Source organism: Rhinoraja longicauda, chromosome 27, assembly GCF_053455715.1.
Source record: "Rhinoraja longicauda isolate Sanriku21f chromosome 27, sRhiLon1.1, whole genome shotgun sequence".
NCBI classification, from domain to species: Eukaryota; Metazoa; Chordata; class Chondrichthyes; order Rajiformes; family Arhynchobatidae; genus Rhinoraja; species Rhinoraja longicauda.
The window spans coordinates 5,918,435-5,944,261 of record NC_135979.1 but is presented as its reverse complement, the minus strand read 5'-3'; the positions used below and the strand labels follow the sequence as shown (position 1 = coordinate 5,944,261).

General features: G+C 40.2%; 1 protein-coding gene and 1 non-coding gene across 4 annotated transcripts in view; both read left to right on the top strand.

Annotated features, from left to right (window-relative positions):
- Positions 1-25,827, top strand: part of pum1 (pumilio RNA-binding family member 1) — an 88,493-nt gene that overhangs the window by 25,262 nt on the left and 37,404 nt on the right. For 2 of the 3 annotated variants that reach the window (XM_078423359.1, XM_078423357.1), the window contains exons 3-7: positions 11,243-11,311; positions 16,673-16,778; positions 19,633-19,820; positions 20,747-20,907; positions 22,574-22,847. In XM_078423359.1, the coding sequence (XP_078279485.1) occupies positions 11,243-11,311; positions 16,673-16,778; positions 19,633-19,820; positions 20,747-20,907; positions 22,574-22,847 (798 nt within the window). The remainder of the gene's footprint in view (positions 1-11,242; positions 11,312-16,672; positions 16,779-19,632; positions 19,821-20,746; positions 20,908-22,573; positions 22,848-25,827) is intronic. The other variant, XM_078423358.1, reaches the window with a different exon arrangement.
- LOC144606968 (small nucleolar RNA SNORD103/SNORD85) lies at positions 25,511-25,586 on the top strand. Its single transcript, XR_013549030.1, has one exon. It is a non-coding gene; the product is annotated as a small nucleolar RNA SNORD103/SNORD85 (small nucleolar RNA).

Genomic DNA, 25,827 nt, shown 5'->3' with positions numbered 1-25,827 from the left:
ACAATGGGTGAACTAACTAGCTTATGTCTACAGGGATGTTAGTAAAGCACAACTTTGGTTTCGCAATAGCAATACCATGATGAAGCGATTTACCTTTGAGATTTGAGCTTTGGAACCTTGAACCAATAGAAGTCTGGTGTAAAATTGGATGCAAACGTGCAGTAAAACTATTTTTGTTTGCTAAGGTAGTTCAACATTGTTTGTGTAGGAAGGAACTGCAGATGCTGGGTTAAACCGAAGATTGGCACAACAAACTGGAGTAACTCAGCCGGATAAGCAGCATGTCTGGATAGAAGGAATGGGTGGCGTTCAGGTCTCAACCTGAGACGACACCCATTCCTTCTCTCCAGAGATGCTGCCTGTCCTGCTGAGTTACTCAAGCTTTTTGTGTCTATGAACATTGTTTGTGACTGGAAAAGTAGGAGGGGAAAACCTGCACATGTTGGAAATCGGACAAAAATAAATGCTAGCTGTACTCGTTACAGTTTCTATGAAGTGACAAACGAGCATTAATGTTTAAGCTTAATGAATTTTCGTCCCTAAATTACTGGCTTGAGAGACATCAATTCTGTCTTTGTCCGTGCCTGACCTGAGTATTTCCAGCATCTTTAGCTTTTTAAGTTATCAACTGCTGGATACCTGGTGCACAATAGACAATAGGTGCAGGAGGAGGCCATTCGGCCCTTCGAGCCAGCACCGCCATTCAATGTAATCATGGCTGATCATTCTCAAACAGTACCCCATTCCTGCCTTCTCCCCATACCCCCTGACTCTGCTATCCTTAAGAGCTCTATCTAGCTCTCTCTTGAATGCATTCAGAGAATTGGCCTCCACTGCCTTCTGAGAATTCCAGAGATTCACAACTCTCTGACTGAAAAAGTTTTTCCTCATCTCCGTTCTAAATGGCCTACCCCTTATTCTTTAACTGTGGCCCAACAAGGTTGTTTCTCTTTAACTTTCTGGCCAGTCGGTTCTATTTTCTTGATTTCACTTCAGAGGTTTTAAACTTCTGTTGCCTAAAAGCTGACGACTGCAAGGTTGCAGCTAGTATAAACAAAAGTTAAATGTCACAAAGACTGGCAATGAACCTTTGAGGGTTTCCAACAATTCTATAATGTAAATCAGAATGTGTTGAAACAAGTTTTTTTGTTGTTGATTTTTTTGTTCCAAATATAGTTGCTCCAATGCCATTAGGTCTTGGGGAATTTGAATAGTCAAGGAGCTTCTCATGGTATTTGGGGGGTTGCTGTACAGTTTTTGGAATGTGATTTTTGGAAACATTTTAACTGCTTTTTTCCTCATTAAAACTCAAAAGACTTGAAGATGTTTGAGTGTTTAAAAAGCATAATTGGAAGTACATTTGCTGTAAATATTGGTGATTCTGGTGTAAAGCCTCTAATTAGCCACGAGAATGTGATGTTTGGAAAGCTGATTTATTAAAAGATGCTAGAATTCTGGCAAATAAACTTAAAATACACTAATTTGGGATTGAAGTTTAAAGCTTGGTTTGCAAATCAATCCAATGATAAAAAAATTATTCGAAAATTCAGCACATTTTACTCAACAGTCTGCATTCATTTATTTGCACTTCAACCATGTGCGTAGGAATCTGTGGTTTAATGAGAACCACAAATTCTCATAAAAACCAGAATCCTAGCTCTACATCTAAAAGCCTTTATTCACTCATATTTCTTCAGATGCCATTTTGTAGAACTTCTGCTCCTGGCCCAAGCGTGATGCCAGATGGTGTCTATGTTCAGTGTTTTTGAGGTGGGAATGACATCAGTAAAAATAACGCAAGTTTAAAAAGGGTTGCTGATAGTTGTACGTGACTATAAAATGTCTATACATCACCTTTGTTTACACTAAATGTGAATGAACTTTCTTGTGCAATACATTTCTGTTGTCTTGCTGTAGGAGGCTTTATTTGTTATTGTATTGATGTAAATCTTTTCTCATTAATTACTTTTGCACTGTTATGCAAAACAATATGATAGTGTTTTTGGACCATAGCTAGGGGCAGTTGTAGTTTTCAGTAAATCCAGCCTATTATGTGACAAGGCAGTCGTTTTTTTAAACTCTGTCCTTACCCAATCTTATTATCTGTGTAACCAAGCACTCGAGGATGACACGATTTTAGTAGGAGTGTTGGTTAAGGTAGCAAGTTCCTCCAGAGCTGCCTCCTGTAACATCTGGTTGAATCGTGTTTGCCATGAGGTATATTCCATTTGACGTCTTCTGCTAGAAAATTGTAAAATATTAGTAGTCTGTACACAGTCATAGTTGGGGTTTGAACTATGGGCTGAATATGCAGCTGGAACAGGGGCTGGATTGTGGGGCAGTGTGTGCAGCCTGAGCTGTGATGGAGGTGGAAAGCACGTGGGTAGCTTTGTAACTGGAATTGGAGTCTTGGGATTATGCTCTACCTCTACTAGGGTTTGCTGCTATCTGGCCAACAATCTTGGTATATTCGCTGTTCATTATTGCTCAGATATTTGTGTCCACCCCTCAATAATAACTAGGCTACAGCTTGGCTCATCCTGGGTCCTGGTTTATCAAATGGTGTAAAAAGAACCAGCTTGGCATCATAAAATGGACAAAAGTTTTTGTTTTGCTCATCCTGCAATGTGCCTACGAGCTTCTTCTGTGTTCAAGTTCTTGTGTGCCTACGAGCTTCTTCTGTGTTCAAGTTCTTGGGAAGGACAACCTGCCAAGGCTTTAGTGGGAGAATATGTGCTCAATGATAATTTTGGAGAACTATCTTATAGGTTGTTTTGAGTGATATTGTTAGACTGATATCACTCCGATTTGCAGTTTCCTTTCGCTGAGCCATTGCAGGGCATGACTTGAAGAGTGTATTGATTGTGATTTTGAGGTTTCTTTCAGTTTGAGCTTTGTGTATTAAAATGCAACGTTATGTGATTAGTGGGCAAGATGTCGTCTTTGTTTTGATTGGTGGCATTGACGTGGATGAGCGGTTTGTGGCTTCTGAGGCAGTTGTCGCCGTGTGTCTTGACAATTAGTTTTCAACTTGTTGGCCTTTGTATGTTAATTGCTGGTTTCTCTGCTACAGTCTCACAAACATGGCACTAGTTGAGAGTACCAAAAGTGTGCAGATTTTGAAATGCATGGAGATCGAGGAACCTATGGGCTTTAAAGCTCATTAACTCCTAAGATGATAATGAACGAAGCACTCATGCATTTTAAAGACGCAGCGGGCCAGGCAGCTTCTCAGACTCTGAAGAAATGTTCTGAGCTGAAATGTTGCCTATGCATATTCTGCAGAGATGCTCCCCGACCCGCCGAGTTACTCCAGCACTTTTAAACCAGCATCTGCAGTTCCTTGTGTTTACTCTTTAAACACCCTACTGTCCTGTTTGTGCTGCTTCAGGCTTTTTTCCAAATTTGGGCAGAGTAGAGCATGATCCCAGCAGAAATTTGCATGTCAAACCCGCGCTTCATTGTTCTGGAATATATTGGGAGCCATTATAATTTGTCAACACAGTATCAGTGATATAATCGGCCAGCGTCCAACCGATTCTGTATCCTTGAGGTGCTGCAAGGTGATTGCTCTGATGTCACGAGGAAGCTGCCGTGACAGTTCAGTGAGCACTGTGACGTCATAAACGACTGGACTTTTCACTCCAGAATAAGAACAGTGCAGGTCAGGAAATCCACCAGGATGTTCTTGAGTTTCATATTCACACCTGAAAACAAAGACGCGGCCTGGTTAGGCCAAAATATCTGCATATATCCAGCTTGGGCAATTGTTTAAGTGAGCTTGCGTAATATGCAAGCAATTGCACAATATTGACGCTTGGTAAATTCAATAGTGCTAAAGTTTAAAGCGAACTAGGTAAGAAGGCAATTAGGTAACATATAGTTCAAAAGTGAATAACTGGAAATATTAAATTCCAAGTGTAAAGTGGTTCCCATTGCATAAACAGGAATTTGCCTCCTGTAATTATTTAAACTTGACTAACCAAGAGCAATGAAAGGTCCTTTTACAGTGTGCTGTTTGTACAGGGGTAACCGGTATTCTGTGTCAGACTTGTCCTTACTTATATGCTTCCATTAGCGCTGGAAAATTTGGTTCAAAATTCTTGTCCATCTTCTCCCTTGGTTGAATGCTTCAAATGTCTAACTTGTGTTACTTGGTACTTGCTGCCTTTTCCACACAAATATGATACATTATCGTAGCATCCGCATTGTGGGTGAAAACTGACTTAAAAAAAAAAGTATTATCGTTCTTTTATTGCTTGGAGGAGTAGAATTGGTACTTGGTAGGTATTCTGTTTAGTCAGAGGTATTTATTTCACAAAATGCTGGAGTAACTCAGTAGGTCAGGCAGCATTTCAGGAGAGAAGGAATGGGTGACGTTTCGGGTCGAGACCCTTCTTCAGACTCTGTTTAGTCAGAGAGAGGTCAGGAGAAAATCCAAGCGATTGTCCATGAAGCATCTCAGATGTTGCCGTAGGAAATTGCCGAATGGGGAAAAATTAGTGTAGTGTCCCGAAGCTATTCTAACAGTTATTCTGGTAACACTTTTGTTCACATCCAATTAAAAAGATTCATGCTAAACATGACCAGTGTACACCTAATGTTGATCAATTATTGTTCGGATAAATTCTACTTGCATCGTGTTCCAAGCTGGTTTCTTGCTGCAATTATGTGGGCTTATGTTGAATCCAAACTAGCATTTGTCCTTCAGCAGTTGTTGAAGGAACCACTTATGGGCTCACCAGTTAGTGTTTGACATGCTAGTTTTTCGAGTTTGATATCTTGACTGGAGCAATGTGGCAACTGATGGCTGACAATGAACTGTCAATCAGTGAAATATTGACAAGGCAATCCTGAAGCATAAGGAATAGTGAATGCATAAAATCTGAGATAAAAAGACAAAAAATTTGAGAAGGGACATTAATGCTATTGAGGGAGTGCAGTGTAGGTTCACCAGGTTAATTCCCGGGATGGCGGGACTGACATATGATGAAAGAAAGAGTCGACTGGGCTTGTATTCACTGGAATTTAGAAGGATGAGAGGGGATCTTATAGAAACAAATAAAATTCTTAAGGAATTGGACAGGGTAGATGCAGGAAAAATGTTCCGGATGTTGGGCGAGTCCAGAACCAGGGGTCACAGTTTAAGAATAAGGGGTAGACCATTTAGGACTGAGATGAGGAAAAACTTTTTCAGCCAGAGAGTTGTGAATCTGTGGAATTCTCTGCCACAGAAGGCAGCGGAGGCCAATTCACTGGATGCTTTCAAGAGAGAGTTAGATTTAGTTCTTCGGGCTAAGGGAATCAAGGGATATGGAGAAAAATCCAGAACAGGGTACTGATTTTGGATGATCAGCCATGATCATATTGAATGGCGGTGCTGGCTCGAAGGGCCAAATGGCCTACTCCTGCACCAATTTTCTATGTTTCTATAAAATGCTAGGACCACTCATCAAATCAAGCAGTATCTGTGGGGAGAGAAACCTATTTCAAGTTGATGACCTTTTCATGAGAACTGAAAATTATTCTCCTGAAACATTCTGTTTCTAACTCTCCCACATATCTCCTGATATACTCTATTTTCTGTTTAATGATAATTCACAGAACAAAATTAATGCCATTAGCAATGGCAAAGTACTGTGATTCACTGCTGTTAATTTTTTGGCAGATATAAATGCATAGATCTCTATAATTGTTGAGTGTGATCACAGTGATGTAAGTGTGACTGTAATGCAGTTGGTGATAAAGGCTAAAGTAAAGGCTTTCCAATAACATTGCAAAATTCTCAATTTTTGGATCTGTTGCATTCGTCACACAAGTAATATCTGGCAACTGAACCTAAAGCTAAACGCAGTCCCGACCAACCGTCCACATCATCTGAGACCTTTGAATTATCTTTAATCAGACTTTTATATTACACAAAATAATATACCCTTTATTTTGTATCTATACAGTGGACAGTTTGATTGTAATCATGTATAGTCTTCTCGTTGACTAGATAGCATGCAACTAAAAAGCTTTTCACTGAACCTCTGTAGATGTGACAATAATGAACTAAACTACAATGTACAATTTATCATTTAAAACCTTTTTAAAGAACAGCAATGATTCGGGTGAATTATGAAGTCGTCTCAATTCTTGGGTTTATGCTAAAGATGCATGCAGTGTTCCATGATTTAGATCCAGACCCAGAAGGAATGAAGGATCGGAGATGCATTCAGAACGATGTGCGACTTAGAGAGGAACCTCTCGGGTTGTGGAGTTGTCATGCAACTGCTGTCCTTGATGGTAGATGACATGGATTTTGGGTGCAGTTGGAGTAGTTGCAACCAGTTGCAAGCCTGGACTGCTTCGTTTAGTGAGGAGGCAATGGAATCGATTGTCTGATTATCAGTAGACATCCTCGCCCTGCTTTGACGATGAAGCACTGCAGATGGTTGGGCTGCAGTTACTAATCTAAAGCACTCGTGCAATGGCGTTCTGGGGATAGGATAATTGATCTCCAACAGTCATCTTTCTTTGTGTGCGGTATGACTCCCAACCACTGAAATGTTTTCCCTTTTGCTTGTTGACTTAGTTATTATGGTATCTTAAACAATAGTCAAATGCCGCCTTGGTGACACTGACAGTCACGCTCACCTTAAGAATTAAGATGAAAGCTCTGCACCATTTCCATATATTTATGGTTTATGGCTTCACGTAGAGAATATTTTGCAAGTTTTATATAGTTTCTATTTCTTGTGAAATAGTGATGTGGATTGTGAGCAGATGAGTTGTATGATAATATATTGATAATATATTGATAATATGATAAAAAATTATCATCATATTATAATATATTGGTTCCAAAGCATATTTCTGAAAGATAAGGTTTTGTCCACTAGGTTGTGGAGAACTTAAATCACAGTGATGAAGACCAATGGTGGAGAGGTCAGAAGGATGGAATTAAATTGTCAAGTGACTGCGTTTACTTAGACTTGTTGACTGTAGTAATGCCATTCTACACTTGTCGTCCCAGAATAAGAAACAACGACTACAAATATTTAAGGTTTAGCCATTTTGTAATGGGGTTGATATTAGTATGGGTTTTATTTGAAACATCGAGTAGCTGCTTTTGCATTATGTGCATTGTTTTGGAGAGAGAAGCACATTCCCTATTGTGAAAGATTATTGATTTGGAACATTAACCATCCAGCATTTTCAATGTTAGCTCTTTTTTAACCTAGAGCAGTAAGCCATTGTTCTTTATGAAATAGAACATGTAACATACCAATTCCTTGTTCCTTGCATCATCTAAGCTTGTGCTTGTAGCCATGATCCATTTCACTACCTGTGTTACTGAGACTTATTTGCAGCATTGCAGGTAGACACAAAATGCTGGAGTAACCCAGCGGGTCAGGCAGCATCTCAGGAGAGAAGGAATGGGTGACGTTTCGGGTCGAGACCCTTCTTCAGACTTCAGTATTCAGATTTCAGTATTGCAGGATATATTTAGCCAACTTGGATAAATTGGAAGCTTGCCTTATAAACTGGCTGAGGGTTCCTGATCAACAAATAGTTAATCTGCTTCTGGGCGTGACTCGCCAAGACTTTGGAAATGTGCAGCAGATAGACAGAAGCTTTATCACCAGTGAGGAACATTGATGGGAAAATGAATTTCAAGAATATATTCGAGGGTAAGAGCATAAATAAAATGCATGTCCCTTGATTACAATATAAGGAGGAATTATGGTGGATGAAAAATTGCTGAGAGATTAAACATTTTTCTGTTTTCAAAGGACACAGTGAGTGGAAGAGAACCAAGAGTATTATGACAGTGAGAAACTTAAGGTAATTAAGAAGGTATTATAGAAGTTAAGGAGGCAATTTGGTGAATATGAAGCTTGCTTCCCAGGTGTTTGGTTGGATATATTGGTGAGCTTCCACTATTCTATGGTGGTGTCATAAAGGACTGGAAAGTAGCAAATATGACATTCTAGGAAGTAAAAGAATAGGATATTCCAGACAAAGTCTGATCTCTGGTTGGCTTAATTACCGGAATCCACCATTAATGATACTGTAAATGCTGCAAGTGAAAATGCGTAATATGATTTAGCAGAGTAAACATGTTTTCATGAAGTTTATCATATTTGTGCTTTTTGGAGACGTAACTAGCAGGTTAGAAAGGCCATTTGATAAGGTGCCGCACACGTAAATACTCTTAGGGTGGAGGTAACATTTGAATGAAAATATTGGCCAAATGGTTAAAAGGATTGTTTTCAGATTGAGCCTTTCACTTGTTCCTCAATGATTTACAATTTCATTCTGTTTCAGGACATCTATCTATATACTAAAACTCTCATTTGTTTGTTTGTCCCTGAACTACAGGCAAAACGGTACATGATAGCGAGACAATTTTAGGCCCACCTTGCCGTCATCCATTTGGTGCTAATGGAAGAAGTTTCATTGAAATCGGTGTTATATTTTTAAAGTTATTCACATTTTAAAGTTTAAATCTATCTCCTAGGGAGGGAGGGGGGTTCAGGGTGATGGAGGGGGAGGGGAGGGCGAGATGGGGAGGGGAGGGTGCTACACCAATGCAGGAGAGGTTTTGGGTCCAGGGCTCCTCAGTCTCACCCTCTCCCCTTCCCTCTGGCCCCCAGTCACACCCTCTCCCCTTCCCTCTGCCCCCTCTATGAGGAATGGGCCCAACGGGCCCACTTGGTCTAGTATATATTACTAAAGCTCTCGGTTTGTTTGTGTGTATATGTTTATGTGTGTACCAGCCCTCTACATAGCCAAAACTGTACAGGACAGTGCGACAATTTTAGGCCTACCCTACTCGCCATTTCCCGGTGGTGTGAATAACCCCACATTTGGTACTTTTTAGGAAGGGGATGGTGGGGATGGGGGAGGGGTGATGGGGGAGGGGAGGGATGGGGGGTGGCTGAAGGGGATGGGGAGAGGGGTGGTGAGGGGCAGGTGAAGGGGAGGAGTAGGCGCTGCACCAATGCAGGAGAGGTTTGGACCCAACGGGTCCACTTGGTCTAGTATGACAATAAAACACTCATTAACCACTGGAATTTCAAAGAATGAGAGATGATCTCATTGAGACAAATGAATCATTGCATTCAATGTTTGTCTCCTATAGCGTGAGAAACATCCAACGGGAGCAGGTCACATAGCTCCGTTATTTGGCATCTTTCGTGTTCATCATTCAAATGTTACATCACTATCATCGTCCGTCCTGAGAAGGACGCAAGCTTCCGGCGACAATCAGTGGAAGCCTCACGTACAGTAGACGATGGTGGTAGCAGAATTAGCTCAGGTCACTTCCAGTTTCCAGTCCTGCGACGTGGACGCTTCTGCTATGGGGCCCCTTATTTGGTATGCTATTGAGTAACATTGCTGATCTCATTCATCTTACCCTTGATTCCACTTCCCTTCCTTTAGAATCCTTAAAAAACCCAACGGGATGAATATTTGAATTCACCACTTTTACATAATTAACCAACATTCAATCTCCCATCCCCCCCCCTCCCCCCCCCCCTCCCTGTGTGCCACCTGGATTCAAACTAATTTCTCCTCCATCCCCAGTCCAAGTCTATATTCCTGCTTCACAATTTGCACCTCTTTGCTTAGCTCTCACTTTTTTTGCCTCCATCTTTGGCCTGTTCCATCTGCCAATCACCCCCCCCCCCTCACCTGTATCCACCTATCACTCGCCATGCTTTGTCCTGCCCCAACTTCTCTTCTGGCTTTCTCGCCATTCCAGCCCCTCTTCAACCACAATCAGTTTGAAGGGTTCAGATCAGAACTGTCATCTATCCATGTTTACAAGAGAGGCTGACCTTCAGCACTTTATTTATCTAAGCCAGCATCTACAGTTCCCTGTGTCTCCCTTCCCTTTCCACTTCAACGATCTGCACATCAAAGATGCTACCATTACAGTGCCAAAGTCCTGGGTTCAATCCTGACCAAGGGTGCAAAGTTTGTATGTTCTCCCTGTGACCATGTGGGTGTTCTCTGGGTGTTCCGGTGCTTGTAAGATAATTCTCTTGTGTAAATTGTCTCTAGTGTGTAGGATAGAACTAGTGTATGTTTGATCACTAGTTGGCGTGGACTCATTGGGCCAAAAGCCCTGTTTCCACGCTGTATCTCTAAACTCAACTAAACACTCCCTTCCAGACTGATGAAGACGAAATTATCAGAATTGCCATGTGCTGATTCAATGCTAATGGTGAATAAGTATACCCTATTAAATTACCTTGGGTACTGTGTTCTCTTTGTTTACCTCAGGAACTGTCTTTGTTTTCCCAACGAAATATATTAGCATACAATTCTTGTCCTAGCCAGTATGAGACCTATTGGTTTCCTGCTTTAGTAACCTGCCTATACTTCAGAAGTATTTCCTTAACTACATTTTGTTCGAGGATGTCTGGCGATGGAAGAAAAATGGAAATGGAAGAAAGATGGAATAGATGGAAGTTCCTATCAAGCCAACTTTAATATCCTCTTGCCACTGACTAACTGAACCAGTCAATAGTTATTTCTTCTGCTTTGAAGTTCACCACAAACGTTTGATTTGTATGTGGCACTTGGTGAGAAAGGATTTTAAAGGACATTTGTGCAGAGTTTTGATTGGAACTGTTGACCATTCCATTCCCCCATCCCAGATGTTGCTTGACTGCCAAGTTCCTCCAGATTCATTGTTGCTCCAGATTCCAGCATCTGCAGTCTCTTGGTGTGAAACCAGAAAGGAGCCTTTACAGCTCTGAAGGATTACCTGTTACTTTATATGCTATCTAAGCTAGCAGCTCCGGAATTAGAATTATATGAATGTTGTGTGTTGCTGGCTTTTGTGACAAAGCGTGATGCGGGGAGGAAACATGCAGAGGCTAAATAATCTCCCAGGCATTGTGCAAAAATTGAAAAATACAATTGATCAAAGCTCGAGTAGCAGATCGGCTGCAAGGAGAGGATTGTTGTATTTCCCCTGTCCAAATGTAAGTTTGAGGCCTTGTGTCATGTGGAATCTTCCCTGGCTGTTGATCAACACTTGAAACAACTTTTTTCTCTGGAAATATTTTTTTCCAAATAATTTATCGTGATTAAGCACAAGTTTAAGATTTTTTTAAAAATAGGTCATACTATGTTCTGCAGCAGAGTTGTTACTTTTAACTGAAGGTTCAAGTATTTTTTTAAAAGTTGGCACATTCATGCATTAAGTCTATATTCTGTGACTCGTTTCCCTCTTCTTCAGGTACGGTCCATGGATGAACTGAACCATGACTTTCAAGCACTGGCATTAGAAGGGCGGAGCATGGGAGAGGTGAGTTTGTTAAAATGGACAATGTGAAGGTTGAAAATAATGACACGTTGACACATTCACTTTTGCTCTCTTCTGTGGAATTGGTCAGTTCTCGTCTCAACAATGTTATCCTATACCATTATCATTGAGAACAATTTTTATTACTCCTAAATTGCTTGTATCAACTGAAATTGCAGTTGGATTGCTGTTAGTGCCGTGGATATCTTGTAATTTGTGACTTGTATGTTTGATTTTCTGCTACGCCACTGGTGTTTTGTTGTCTTTACTATTTTTTGCTTGTGGAAACAAAAATTAACTTATTGTTATTGAAAGGACCTTTATTTTTTGAAAGTCCAGTGGGGAAGGGGGAGGAATTGTTATTGTGATTCTGAAACTCCTAACCCCTTCTGCTGCCCCTCATTTACACAGTTGTCATTATAATATGATTTTCAATAACACGAGGTTTCTTAGTAATGTAGTAATTGCTTTATTGCAGAACTACCTGTATTGGAGCATTCCTTTAATTCATTTGATTTGTATGCTGTCTGTTGTGATACTGAAGTGTATACAAGGATTATGATCTGTGTGCCAGACTGGCCAATTGTATTGTAGAAAAACAAGGAACAGTAGATGCTGATTTACAAAAATAAACACACAAATTGCTGGAGTAACTCAGCAGGTTAGTCAGTATCTCTGGAGAACTTGGATAGGTGACGTTTGGGGTTAGCTTCTGTTGTATACACCACATCTGACATCCAGGTTGAGATGAGCAGTAATTTAGTTCATTGGCATGTTGGTCAGAACAAAATTGTTTTCTGTTATTGTTCCCATAAGTGTTGTTTTATGGTCACTGACGGCATTATCTTTTCAACTACTTGGAGCAGTTCCATGGTATTTGCAATTATATGCACCATTCTGTTTGCTTTCAAGCTGAAATTCTCACACTATTTTCTGCATAGCTGTCTACTTCTCCACAAAATAACCTTTCATTGCCTTAATGCATTTTGTTGTAATGGTCTCGTGTGCCTTTCCAACTGGATCTGGTGCCCTTTAAAGCCTTTCTAATTGGTACCGTTCTAATTGGACTGGGGTCCAGTTGGCTCAGTAGCCCTGTTCTTCTTGTTTGCCTGACTTTTTATATGTGCAACCCTCGTATCTCCACACTTCACTAATTCTGTCGATGACAATGTCTTCTGCTTTTTGTCTTCAAGCTTTTTTCTTGACTATTTCCCAGTTATCCAGCTCTCTTTCTTCGTTGTAGCTGGTCTTTAATAACCATCTCCCATTTCTGACTACGTCTTCAACCCAAAACATTAAGCGTTTCTCCCTTCCATTGATGCTGATGTTTCCAGTGACTATTATAGATTTCTAATGTGCAGTTTTTTTTCATTTTTACTTTCCACATCTTTAGCTATTTACTGTTCAACTATACTGTTATGTCAGGTTGCGTTTGATAATGCTACTTTGGATATTTCATTTTAATGATCTTGTGTGAATGGAAACTTTGACCCTTCCCACCTGTTGTTGAGTTACAGTTATAGGAAAAAATATGTTTAAAAAGGATCCCCTGTCACATGCCATATACATTCATTCTTTGCACAAAGACCATGAAAGGTTGTTTTGGGATGTATTTGTAATGTTCTACAGGCTTTTCTTCCTGAATAGAAGAAGCAAAGCCGACTTGATGTGCCGAATGGCCTAATTCTTTTCCGACGACTTGTGGTCTAAAAGATTACTTTCACTGTGGAATGTCGATGATTGTGAAGGGGTAGGGCTTTCCCAAACATGGAAAATGGCATGGATTCTGGTATTTTAGGTTCCTTGTCTTTCTTTCAGACATTTGAATTTATTTGCTGCAGTTTTGTCGTTGCGGTAATACATTTTGAGCAATTTATCTGGTTTCCCTTTATCTGTGCCCAGTTTGTTGAATGCAAATTTAATGGCCAGTATTTTCAATAATGACAAACCTCCGGGAGCTATTCACCTGATGATACAATTTACTAGTGCAAGCAAGCTAATGAGGGAACGCATTTTTCTTAACAATCTGCATTTGCCCCAGTCATTTGTCACTATCTAGTTCAGGGATCCAACTGTGTCCTGATGCAGTCCTGGTTTGAGTTAGTTTAATTCTTTAATGAAGCTTCAGATGGGATCAGTTTAAGTGCTTAATAGAATATTTGAATAAAGAAAATGCTCTCCTTCATTAAATTAAATTGCATCTGCTCCCTGCGCTGTTTGGGCATTGCAAGTGCATGTAAGCTGATGAGCCCAAATGGTTAAAACTTTCAAATGTTTATTTTTAGTGTAACAAAGTGATTTGGCAAATGACAATGCACTAGAGGTGGTTTTGGTCATTTCTAATGTGGATGTAGTTATGAATGTGCTGCTTGCTTTAGTGGTGGTGGTGATAAAAAAGTTTTTTTGACTGGAATGCTAACATAAATTTCCTGTTTTTGGATGCTAATGTACTGAGGTTTAATGCTTTCCAGTCACCACGTTCCATTTTCTGAGAAATATGTCTCGTATATCTGACACAACAGGAAGGGAGATGAACGGATTAAAAATGCCATATTTAAAAAATTGTCCCCCCCTTCCAAAGTGCAACCTAGTTGGCTGATTTCTAAGACTATTCGATAATTTTATACCTCTAAATTGCGTTGTGAACATTTTGTTGCATTATTTGATCAAAACAATTAAATTGCAACAATTGCGTCTTTGCAAAATGCCGTTGTCATTTCACTTAATTATTTCAAAGGTGTATAATGCAATAGTTGGGATTCTGGGGGCATTTTCAAAGGGGAAAGTGTTTTTAGGAATCCTGTCTTTGTTAAGTTCTGGAAAATGTATATAAATGTATTTTTACGACCAATTTTATCCAAATCTGCATCGGCTTACAGAAGATTGATAGAACCTCAGAAATGCAGGTGGTGTTTGGTTAGTTCTTAGAATTCAGATTAATACGCTTACTGTCCCAGTGGGGGTCCTGTCTCATACCAGACTTAAACATAGGCTTACAATTTAGCATTCCCTGATGAGCTGTCTTTCAAATCAATAGTTAAACTAGTACTTAATCTTGTTATTCTGGTGCAGGTGCAAGAGGTGCAGAGTTGGTGTGGGGGTCCATTTATTCTCCTGATCAACATTCATCCCTTAACCAACGACAGCAAAATTGATTATTGAAAGTCACTATTTTTTCTCATTAATTTTTGTGCAACCTTTCTATGGGGATTTGCCGAAATAAGTATCTCCTTCCGAAATAAACCTATCAGCTGTGTAGTGGTTTGGTGTATCCAAGGACGTGGGTTCTTGAGGAGATGCAACGATATAAAAGCATCCCTAAATATTTCAATGGTGTGGGTGTTACTTTCCCATCCATAGACATTGAATCAAGTTGATTGGAAATGTTTAAAATAAGAACCTGGAGCATTTTATCTGATTCAAGCCCTGCTAAACTATGGACCTCGGATACAGTGAGTCTTGTTAAACTGCTCTCCAATAAAGTGTCTTTTAAAATTGTAGGACTGTAAAAGCACTGTGCTTTGATTTGAGTACTGTATTAAACAGATGCTCCATTTTGCTTTATATTTTCCTCCACAGGCCAGTCAGTGGGATATTTTTATTTGCTGGTCTGTGGCGCTATTATAACTTGTGATAAACTGAGCCTGGCATACTTGAATATTATGACATCCAGTGAGATTAGCTTAGTTTATTGTTATAAACACCAGGATGCAATGAAATGGTAACAAGGAGTCGGTATTACACCTCTGATCATGAGGGACAGTGTAAAGTATCCAAAATGCAACTGGAGGAATGAAAAGATGAGAAGATCTGTGCATTGTGCTATGGAAAGAGGGATAATCTATTAGATTTTGGCTGGGTCAATCATGATAGAGAAAATACCTGAACTGTAACTTTGCTACACTCATCTGAATTCTGCCATAATTTGCAATTTTGGCTCTTCAAAAATCACATCTAACCATTGATTTGACTGTCCCAACTTCACCTAGTGATCAATAGAACACTTGGGTACTAAATTGCTTGAGGATCTGATGCATTCAAACAAAACCTTTTAAATTTGGACTGTTTTGCAGTAAACATTGTAGTTTAGTCCGTCCTGGTGCAGGGTTTCGACCCGAGATTGTGTCTCTTCCTTTTAACCCATAGATGTTGTTAAAATGGCACTGCTTTTGAAGGTTTTTGGAAAGATTTCATTAAGTTGTGTTTATTCTGGACTTGTGTGTTTTGGGGTTGCGAGGAAACTTTGGGAAGTGCTGCTCCTTAAAACCTGTCTTGTTCTTTTACTTCCTGGAAAATTGGACAAAATTGGCAAAAACATTGGGGATTTCCAATTTTCATTCTTCATGGTTTCTCCTCCTGCTATGTATAGTCAGTTCGTTTGTGTTTTATTTCCACTACCAAGCCAAGTTTCCTGCTGTGCAGTTGAAAGGAACCCAGGGAACATTGCAGATCAAGGTCCAAATTCCTTTAAAGGCTCTACAGGATGTTTGTTTCTCCCCCAGTCTTTATGAGAAAAAATATTGTTCTGAAGGCTCTGGTCTGCCTTGTATGACCAAGGAAGGCTAAATTTGTTGCTTTCGTAACTTTCTCTCTTGTGCCTGTTTGATAGCCGTTGAATGGTACTTGTTACGTTGGCATCTCCTCAAATGCCCATTTGCCATGTGCTAGTCTGAAAAATGATAGATCATGTCCTCTCTGGGCGCATCTGATACCAAGCGGCATCTCAAATGTTGAGTGAAATTGGAATTATAGTGTTTGTTATGGTTTGCATCAAGCAACCCCAATTAAATCTGGAGTCCTTTTGACTGCGTACGCTGGTCACTGGTCTGGCTTGTAATTAGTAATGTTTTTGCTGCCCTTTCAAGATCATTGACGTTGGTCCTGTGGGGGTAATTAGAGCTGTATTCATTTCAATTTGGACTTGTGTACACTGGCCAGTTTATAAAATTGGAACTTGTTACCAGCTCAAGCTCAATTGAACCTGTTCCCAGCTGTGACACCAGCTCAATGTTGTGGTTTTATCAGATGGGGATGGAGCTTTTGCGCTGCATTGGCCTTACTTGATATTGGAAGAGCCGTCACAGCTCGCGCGCGGTGTGCAACAATGTGTGTCATCACAGGAGTAAATTGGAGATTTGTGTCAGTTGGCAAATCTGGAAGATTGAGGGGTGTGGCTGAAGGAAGGAAAAGAATCATTTAACAATAAATGGCTTCCATCGCCTTCAATTTATGTAGACGATTCGGGTGTGCAATAATCTTTTTGAGTGTTATGTGATCAGTGTTTTGATCGGGACTTGGTTCTGGCTGTATCAGAAATGCTTTGTTTTTTAACATGCTGTTCCTCTGATTTTTTTTTTCCCCCAGCTTCTGCCTGGAAAGAAATTCTGGGAGTCTGACGATACAAACAAGGATGGGCCGAAAGGGATATTTCTTGGAGATCAATGGCGAGACAGTGCATGGGGACCTTCAGGTAAGAGGGCATTTAGTCAAGGGTAAACATTGGTAAATTGCATATTCTTTAAATTACCAATTAAATTAACATTTTTAAACCAGAGGGCAAAGATATACTTTTTAGCCGAGTTGTCTTTTTTTTAACTTTGAAGATGTATTGACGTTGAATATAGAGCGATTTAATCTGCCCGAAACATTTGGAAACTCCGCACTATCTGGTTTGTCTAACTGGAGATAGACACAAAATGCTGGAGTAACTCAGGCTGCTTTTCTGGAGAGAAGGAATGGGTGACATTTTGGGTCGAGACCCTTCTTCAGACTTCTGCCTTGTCAATTGGAAGTTGTTAAATTCTAATTGGAGCACTATTTCTCCTATATTCTCACAATATCTCCTATATTGAGAGTGCAGATTTGCATCAGATAATGGTGTATCTTCCTTGGTTGTCTGCTTCTTGCCCAACATTAAGCTTTATTACACTTGTGCCGTATGAACGGATATTGTGGAAATTATAAGGAGTTGAAGGTAATGCTGATTATTTGCAGAAATGGGCGGGAGTTTTTCTCTTTTGCCCCATGTAGCAGCAGCAGATGGTAGTAGTGTTGTGGCCTGAAAGTTTCGCAATTTAAACAATAATATAGTTGAATGCAGCAAAAAGGGTAGATGTTAAAATTTATTGAAAACACAAAGGAGGGAAAGTTGTGAATAGTTGAGGTTATAAAGGGGCACGGATGAGTTAGCTGAGTGGGCAGGGATTTGGTAAATAGGTCAACATGGGAAAAGGTCATACTGTCCACTTTGGCAAGTAAAATAAAGTATTATCTAAATGGGGAGAAGTTGCAGAGGGAACGGATATCCCAGTATATATGCAAAATGCTAGTAAGCAGGTTCAGATTTTCTAGCAACTGGTCTGGCACCCCCTTGAATCCAAGATTAAAATGACAAGAGTGCATTTGGGAAAATGTGACGCCTAGACCAAGTGAGGCAGCCGATCTCTACCTCATGGGGACTTCCGTGGCCGCTCGGCGAGCCGAATCTCCAGCCCGGCTGACCCTGTCCCATGTCCTCTGATATTTAAACAACTTATCACGTAGATCAGTTTGTCATATTGCATCAGAATTTGGAAACCCCCCCAAGAATGTGAACATGACTTCATTAACACTGTTTCAATGAAGTGAGTTTAATAGAAGACATTCTGATAGCCCATTATGATCACTGTTGTTGAGGGTATAGAACAAACAAACTTTATACTTCATAGATTTCAATACGATGTAATTATATGTAAGAAGGAACTGCAGATAGTATAAGAAAATAACTGCAGATGCTGCTACAAATCGAAGGTATTTATTCACAAAACACCTCAAGGTATCTGGATCCATGTCTTTGCAAGTACAGATGATATAATTCTCGACCCGAAACGTCGTCCATTCCTTCTCTCCTGAGATGCTGCCTGACCTGCTGTGTTACTCCAGCATTTTGAGAGTAAGGAACTGCAGATGCTGGTTTAAACGGAAGATAGGTATAAAACGCTGGAGTCACTCAGCGGGACAAGCAGCATCTCTGGAGAGAAGGAATGGGCGACGTTTCGGGTCGAGATTTATACCATCTGTACTTGCAAAGACATGGATCCAGATACCTTGAGGGGCAGTTTTCCAGCTTTACAGGGAGACTAGGTGTAAGTTGCCCTGCCCCTTCTTGAGATTTTCAGGGGTGCACAAGACTTGACTGAAAATAGCACCATTGACTTCTGTTGCATACAGGTAATATGTGTAAAATATAAGGACATAGCTTTAAGGTGTGTGGAGTAAAGTTTAAAGGAAACATGAAGGGCAGATTATTTTGAGTGGTGAGTGCTTGGAACACACTGTCAGGGATGGTAGTTGAAGCAGATATATTAGGGACATTTAAAAGGCTTTTGGATATGCAGGACATGTAGAGATGAGTTATGTGCTGGTAGATTAGTTATGGTCCTGGCATCATGTTCGGCACAGACATTGGGCTGAAGGGCACCTTCTTGTGCTGCACGGTTCTACATTCTATAAGTTGGGACTAGCTTTGGTCTCGGATTTTGTATGGGGAAAATTTCAGGACTATTTATAATGTCTTTTTTTGGGTCCACTTTGGCCTTTCCATTTGAAGATAGTTGTTGTCTGTGGCTACTGGCATTTAGTATTCCAACTTACTATTTAAAGATAAGCCCTTACATTTTGACGAGTGATTTATTTCACTTGAAAAGCCATCTGTGCAACTACTTTCTAGCAAACATTAATACGAGCTATAGAGAGAAGTGGAGCAAGCTCGGACTCTCTTCCTTGGAGCGCAGGAGGACGAGGAGTGATCTTAGAGGTGTACAAAATATGAGAGAAATAGATTGGGCAGAAGGATGAGGGGTGATCTTGCAGAGATGTATAAGATCACCAGAGGCATTGTTAAAAAACAGAGCCTCTTGTCCAGAGTCGTAGAATCGGGGACCAGAGTACATGGGTTTAGGGTGAAAGGGGAAAGATTTAATAGGAACCTGAGGGGTAACTTTTTCATACAAAGGGTGGTGGGTGTATGGAACGAGCTGCCAGAGGAGGTAGCTGCCAGAGGAGGTAGAGGTGCAGCATTTAAGAAACATTTAGACAGGTGCATGGATATGACTGGTTTAGAAGGATATGGGCCAAATGCAGGCAGGTGGTACTAGTGTAAATGGGACATGTTGGCTGATGTGGGCAAGTTGGGGCGAAGGGCCTGTTTCCACGCTGTAGGACTTTGACTCTAAATAATTAATATCTAAATATTAATACGACAACCCCAAAATCCCCACTTCTATGATGGCCTATCTTGGTATAGCATTCGTTGGTAATGGGAACGTTTTTACTCCTGTGCTCAGATCACTCTGTGTCACAGCCAATCATGGTGCAAAGACGTCCTGGCCAAGGTTTCCACGGCAGCAATGAAGTCAACTCTGTCCTATCTCCACGCTCTGAAAGCGGCGGTCTGGGTGTCAGCATGGTGGAGTATGTGCTCAGCTCTTCTCCTGGGGAAAAACTGGAATCCTGCCTCCGAAAAGGGCCATTTGTAAGTATTGGAAGCATTTGATTTTCAATTATACTGAGTAACTACATGAGATGATTAAATGTACTGAAATTTGAACAATATGGTTTTGTTATCAGTTCTGTGTCTCTGGTTTGTTCAATGCTTCAGCATGTTGGGCAATATAAAATGGTATCTGTGGTGCAAGCTGTTTACCACAGTATTTTTACAAACTGATAAAATTAGATTTCTAGTTAGTGCGATGGGAATGAAAGGCAGCAGTAACTTGCCTCCATGCCCCCCCCCCCCACCCTGTTGAGCCGAGGGTGGAATGCAAAGCCCCATCCACTAACCTGGCCAAACGTAATTGCCCACATTGGTGAGATATCTACAGGAAGGTCTGGCCTAGATCAACTTTTGATCCATTTAGGCTGATCTGTTGATCTTTCATTACACGTTTTAGTCTAATGTGCAAATGATAGGCCTCTTCACACAGAAGCTACACCGCTAATGATCTCTTCCCTGACTGGTGCTATTAAAACAATTGATCAAAGCTGTGTAGGAAAGAACCGCAGGTGCTGGTTTAAATCGAAGGTGGACACAAATGCTGGAGTAACTCAGCGGGACAGGTAGCATCTCTGGAGAGAAGGAATGGGTGCGTTTCGGGTCGAGACCCTTCTTCAGACAAAGCTGTGACTAAGCAACTCTCCTATTGTTTAATTTTTGGTTTCACCGCTGCATCTGCCTGCTTCTACTGCTGATGTCAAAAATTAATTGCAATTCTTTGTAATGTTCTAGTACTTATGCAGTTTTACTTTCTGGGCTTCGGGGCAACAGCAGTAATCTATCTGATCAGTATACCCTTCAGTGTTTAAAATCAAAGCATAGCAATGTAATGTGCTGACGTGGTAGCGTAGCCGGTCAAACATGCTTTTAGTGTTTTCCCCACACCCCTTTCTCTGCTTTTTTAGGGTTCTGGAGATGCTGAGGCTCATAACGAAAAAGGAGACAAGAAAGGAAAATCATTTGATGGGGATAAGATGGGGGACCTGAAAGAGGTAGAAGACGATGGAATTGATAAAACAAACGGCTTGGTGGTGCAAAATGGCATAGATTCTGATAAAGACTTCAGGTAAATAGTAAAAGCTACATTTATTCTTGTTTTGTGATTACATTTTTGACCATTCACTCCACGGCTTATGACAGGTTTCATTTTGAGGCAGTATTCATGCTTTTATCAATCGGTACAGAAAACTAAATATTCAAAAAAATATTGGATCATCTAAAGCTTGATTTAGATTACTTACATTTCCTAATGAAGCCACCTCTGCACATGATCCCGCATTCTAGTGGCGAATAGCGAAATTTCCTCATTGTTATTAAAATGTGAATCAAAGTTCTTCTTTCTAACCCATGTAACACCACCTTACACATTGGTCTTGTCAACATGATAATCTGGCTTCCAGAAATGGAAGATTAACTTTATAGAATAGAATTTTAAAGAAGTTGTGCAATTATTATTTTTAACTTGACAATATAGTAACAACATGAAGAGAATACTTAAAATTAACATAATCAGTGAGAAGAATAAATAAAATAATAAGAAGAATAAACATGATGTATTGGAAGGAGACTTGTTTGCAGTGCTAGCAATCGTGGTCTACTTTGTCCACTTTTGTCGTGCTGGATCGGTTTCTGTTTATTGATATTATATGGAAATAAGTATAAGGAAAAGTTTCGTTTTGTATGCTATCAAATCGGATAATACCAGACATGAACACAATCAGGTCAAATTCAACTGCAATAGGTAGAGAGAGCGAATGGAACGACAGAGCCCAGAATAGATCACGGCATTGTAGTGCACAAGTTCCATAAAATAAAGTTCAATGTCCGTCCCCTATGTATAGAAGGACAGTTCAGAAGCCTGATCACAGAGGGGAAGATGCCTGCTCGGACAGATGATCATTTCTTAGTGTTCTCTTCCAAACATTAGATTCATCCAGAGCCCATTTCCTTCTGTGATTTTCTAGCTAAATTCTTTTAGATCATATTAAATTTGAAGAATGTCCTGTAATTCTATCTTGTCTTCTGCCTCATGACTTATGTTTTCAGTAATTTTGTTCCACTTAAGCAATGTAGTTTTCTTGTTGATGTCTGTTATGGATTATAAATTAGATGTCAATCGAAGAAATAGAATTGCAGTCCAGGGATGGCACTCATTTATAGGATCAAAATTTTTGTATATCAGAGTGTCCTGAAGTACAGTGAGAAGCTTTGTTTTGCACACTATCCAAACAGATACCAAAATATAAATACAATAGAATTAAAATAGAGTACAATAGACAGAGCTAAGGGGAAGATGCAGAGTGTATGGTTGTCAGTATTGTGGCACATCCATAGATAAAGAGCAATGTCCACAATGGTGTAGAGGTAAATCAGACAGTATCCCAGTTAGTGGAAGGACCATTCAGACACCTGATATCTGAGGGAAAGTTCATGAGTATGGTGCGCACTTTCAAGCTATTGTACCTTCTGCTGGATGGTAGCGGGGAAAGAATTTGGTCGAAGTCGGCATTTAATACTTTTTTAAACTCTTGTAAAATCTTAGATCATCAAATTAAATTTAAATCACAATCAACATTTGTATTGCATGTTCACCTTTAACTTTCTGTAGCCAACATATGTTATGTGGCTGCTGTTCAATATGCCTGTCTTTAGCATGGACAATACCAGTGTGAGATATCACGCGTGTGTGTGTGTGCACAAATAAATGGTCATAAGGAACTTTGTTTGTCTAGCCGTACCCCTGGCAACTGTCAGACCTCCCCAAGTGAGGTGGTGGACCTGCTCGGACCCAATCAGAACAATTCGGAAAGCCTGGGTCAGCTGGCCATCAGCAACAATGTAAAGCCCACGGAAGACTTCAATAACGTTGAGTCACAAAATGTGCCCTTGGATTCTATGGAACCTGTAGGACTGGATTCTCTTCAGTTTGATTATTCCAGCAGCCAGGTGCAAATGGATTCTGGAACAGCTGCTGTGAGTTTGTTTGATTACAGCTCACAACAACAGGTCAGTTTGTCTTCCGCACAAGTCGGTTTGTTAGAGAATTAAAGAAACTCGTCAAATCATTTCAATTCACTAATTGCAATGGAAGAATTAAGAGAATATCCTTTAATACCAACTGAAACATCTGGCTTCCTTTTTACCCAACACACCTTTTTGTATCCGTATCAAGTGGGTGTCCTACTGAAATGCAGTTCCAAAGAACCAGGCACATGGAATGCTGTCAAGGAATTGAGTTTTTATTTTATTTTTATAAATAGCAATGATATTTTAATTATCTGAAGTTACAGATCTTGAGATTATTGGGCATTTTCTTTAAAATAGCTTAAAAAAATTGTGAAGGTGTTATTTTGTTTCGCTGGTATATAGAAACTGAGGTTTTCTGCTGTATTGGGTTTAGGTGTGTGGAGAAATATTTTAGCCTGGAAATCGCAGCCAAGAAGTAAAGTCATAAACTTATACAATACGGAAACAAGCCTGTCAGTCCAACACATCCGTGCCGACCAAGTTACCCAACTGAGTTAGTCCCACTTGATTGCACTTGGTCCATATCCCTCCAGACCTCTCCTGTCCACTCCTACCACTTCCTCTGGCAGCTCGCTCCGTGTTAGCCTGTGGAAAAAGCTGCCCCTCAGGTCCCTCTTAAATCTTTCTCCTCCAATCTTCAACCTCTTGCTTTTTAGTTTTAGTCTGAAACTTTTAGACAACCATGCCCTGAGGAAAATGCTAGTTATTCACCTTATCTATGCCCCTCATGATTTTATAAATCTTAAGGCAATATGTTTGGGATGATCTTAAGGCAATATGTTTGGGATGGAGAGGATGTTTGCCAGCCTGAAGATGTTGGACCATCCATCTGTTTCCATGGTACAGTTGTATATTGAATTCCTTACACTGTGCAGTCTGCACAAGCAGGCACGTGAACTTGTTCTTCTGCTGTGGTTTTAATTTTTATTTTGTTCTAACCCGCTTTGCAAAATCTTTAGGTCTGCAAAGCAATAAACTTCATGAAGCCAGATTCACGCTCTAAAGGCAAGACAGGCAGCTTCATGTCCCCACCGTTTAAAAAGCTCCTGAAACACCTTAAATACAAACACTGAATTAACCAAATAGATGGATGTATTTGTAATTAATCAGAGACTTGTAGGTTAATTGGCTTCTGTAAACATTTCCCTTGTGTGTAGGCTAGAACTAGTGTGCAGGTAATCGCTGGTTGGCGTGGATTTGGTGGGCCGAAGGGCCTGTTTCCATGCTGTATCTGTAAACTAAACTTAAAAATCAAATATTCCATGCTGAATTTTCTAGAAAACAAAGGAAGGATTAATGACTCCAGCGTTGGTAAAACTTAAATATTTGAGAATTATAAAATATTAATATTTTAAATGTGTTCTAATGATGCATTCATCTGTATCCACCAAGGAAAAGCCCGTGGAGGAGGGAGGGGTGAGAGCAGGGAGGGGTGTGTAGTTCTGGATCGTCTCACTAATACACCTGGAGTACTGTGTGCCGTTTTGGTCTCCAAATTTGAGGAAGGATATTCTTGCTATTGAGGGCGTGCAGCATAAGTTCACTAGGTTAATTCCCGGAATGGCGGGACTGTCTTATGTTGAAAGACTGGAGTGACTAGGCTTGTATACACTGGAATTTAGAAGGATCAGAGGGGATCTCATCGAAACATAAGATTATTAATGGGTTGGACACGTTAGAGGCAGGAAACATGTTCCCAATGTTGGGGGAGTCCAGAACCAGGGGCCACAGTTTAAGAATAAGGGGTAGGCCATTTAGAACGGAGATGAGGAAAAACTTTTTCACCCAGAGTTGTGAATCTGTGGAATTCTCTGCCTCAGAAGGCAGTGGAGGCCAATTCTCTGGATGCTTTCAAGGGAGAGTTAGATAGACCTCTTAAAGATAGCGTTTTCAGGCTCTTTTTGAATATGGGCACCAAAGAAATTTTGCATCCCAAGCTCTGAGCAAGAACGAGCACATTGAATGCTTTTGTTATTGATCACGGTTTGTGGTCAACGTTAAAATTGTTCTTTCTGTCTTCAGCTCCAATATTAGAATTGTGGTTATTTTACTGCTCTGTACCTTTCAAAAGATGCATTGAACAGAAGGGTTGGATTGACAGAAGCATAGTTGATGCTGTTTAAAAAAAATATATACTACTAATTCAATTATGTTTTTGGGCTGTTGTATTGACTGCCTCTTTTATTGTGTGTGGCTTTTGGGTCTGAAAATTTCCCTTTGGCAGGATGGATGCTTCCCAAAGGCGATGGAACCTGAGGTCTTCAAGGATGATGTACAACCTCTATTTTAACACAATGACAGGATGTGCCCCCTATTCTGTCTTTATTTGTGGATGTTGGTTGTATTTGTGACAAACCTATTGGGTGAACTGTAGCTGATGTCCTTTGCAACAGGTTTTGTGGTCTGAATTCCGAAGGCTTCATCCAGTCAAAACACCCAAGTTTCAAATGTAGCAAAACCAGGTTCACTGGCACAAAATTTGTTCCAAATAAAACAACCGGAGAAGGGCCTCGACCCGAAACGTCACCCATTCCTTCTCTCCATATATGCTGCCTGTCCCGCTGAGTTACTCCAGAATTTTGTGCATCTTTGGAAAAAACCAGAGCATTCGGTTTCCCCCCAAAAAAGTGTAAGGGTGTTAGTCTGGCAATGATGACAAACTTGCCCTCACTGAGAACAGTGTTCAATAATGAAAACTCTACTCGAACCTGAGCTAGACTAACAATCTTGCTGATAAAGCCTTGAATCCATTATTATTACCCTTGTTAATACTTCATTAGAACTTTTCTTTTTGCTGGAGATGAGGTAGAAGTGGATGGTAGTTAAAGGAGGGAGGGAGAGAGAGAATAGATCGGCATTTCAAAAATTTGGGAAAGAAAAATGCTTTGTATAGACACTGGAAACTTCTATTAGTTTATTTAATTTGAATTTATGCAACTTGACTCTATTCGGGGATTTC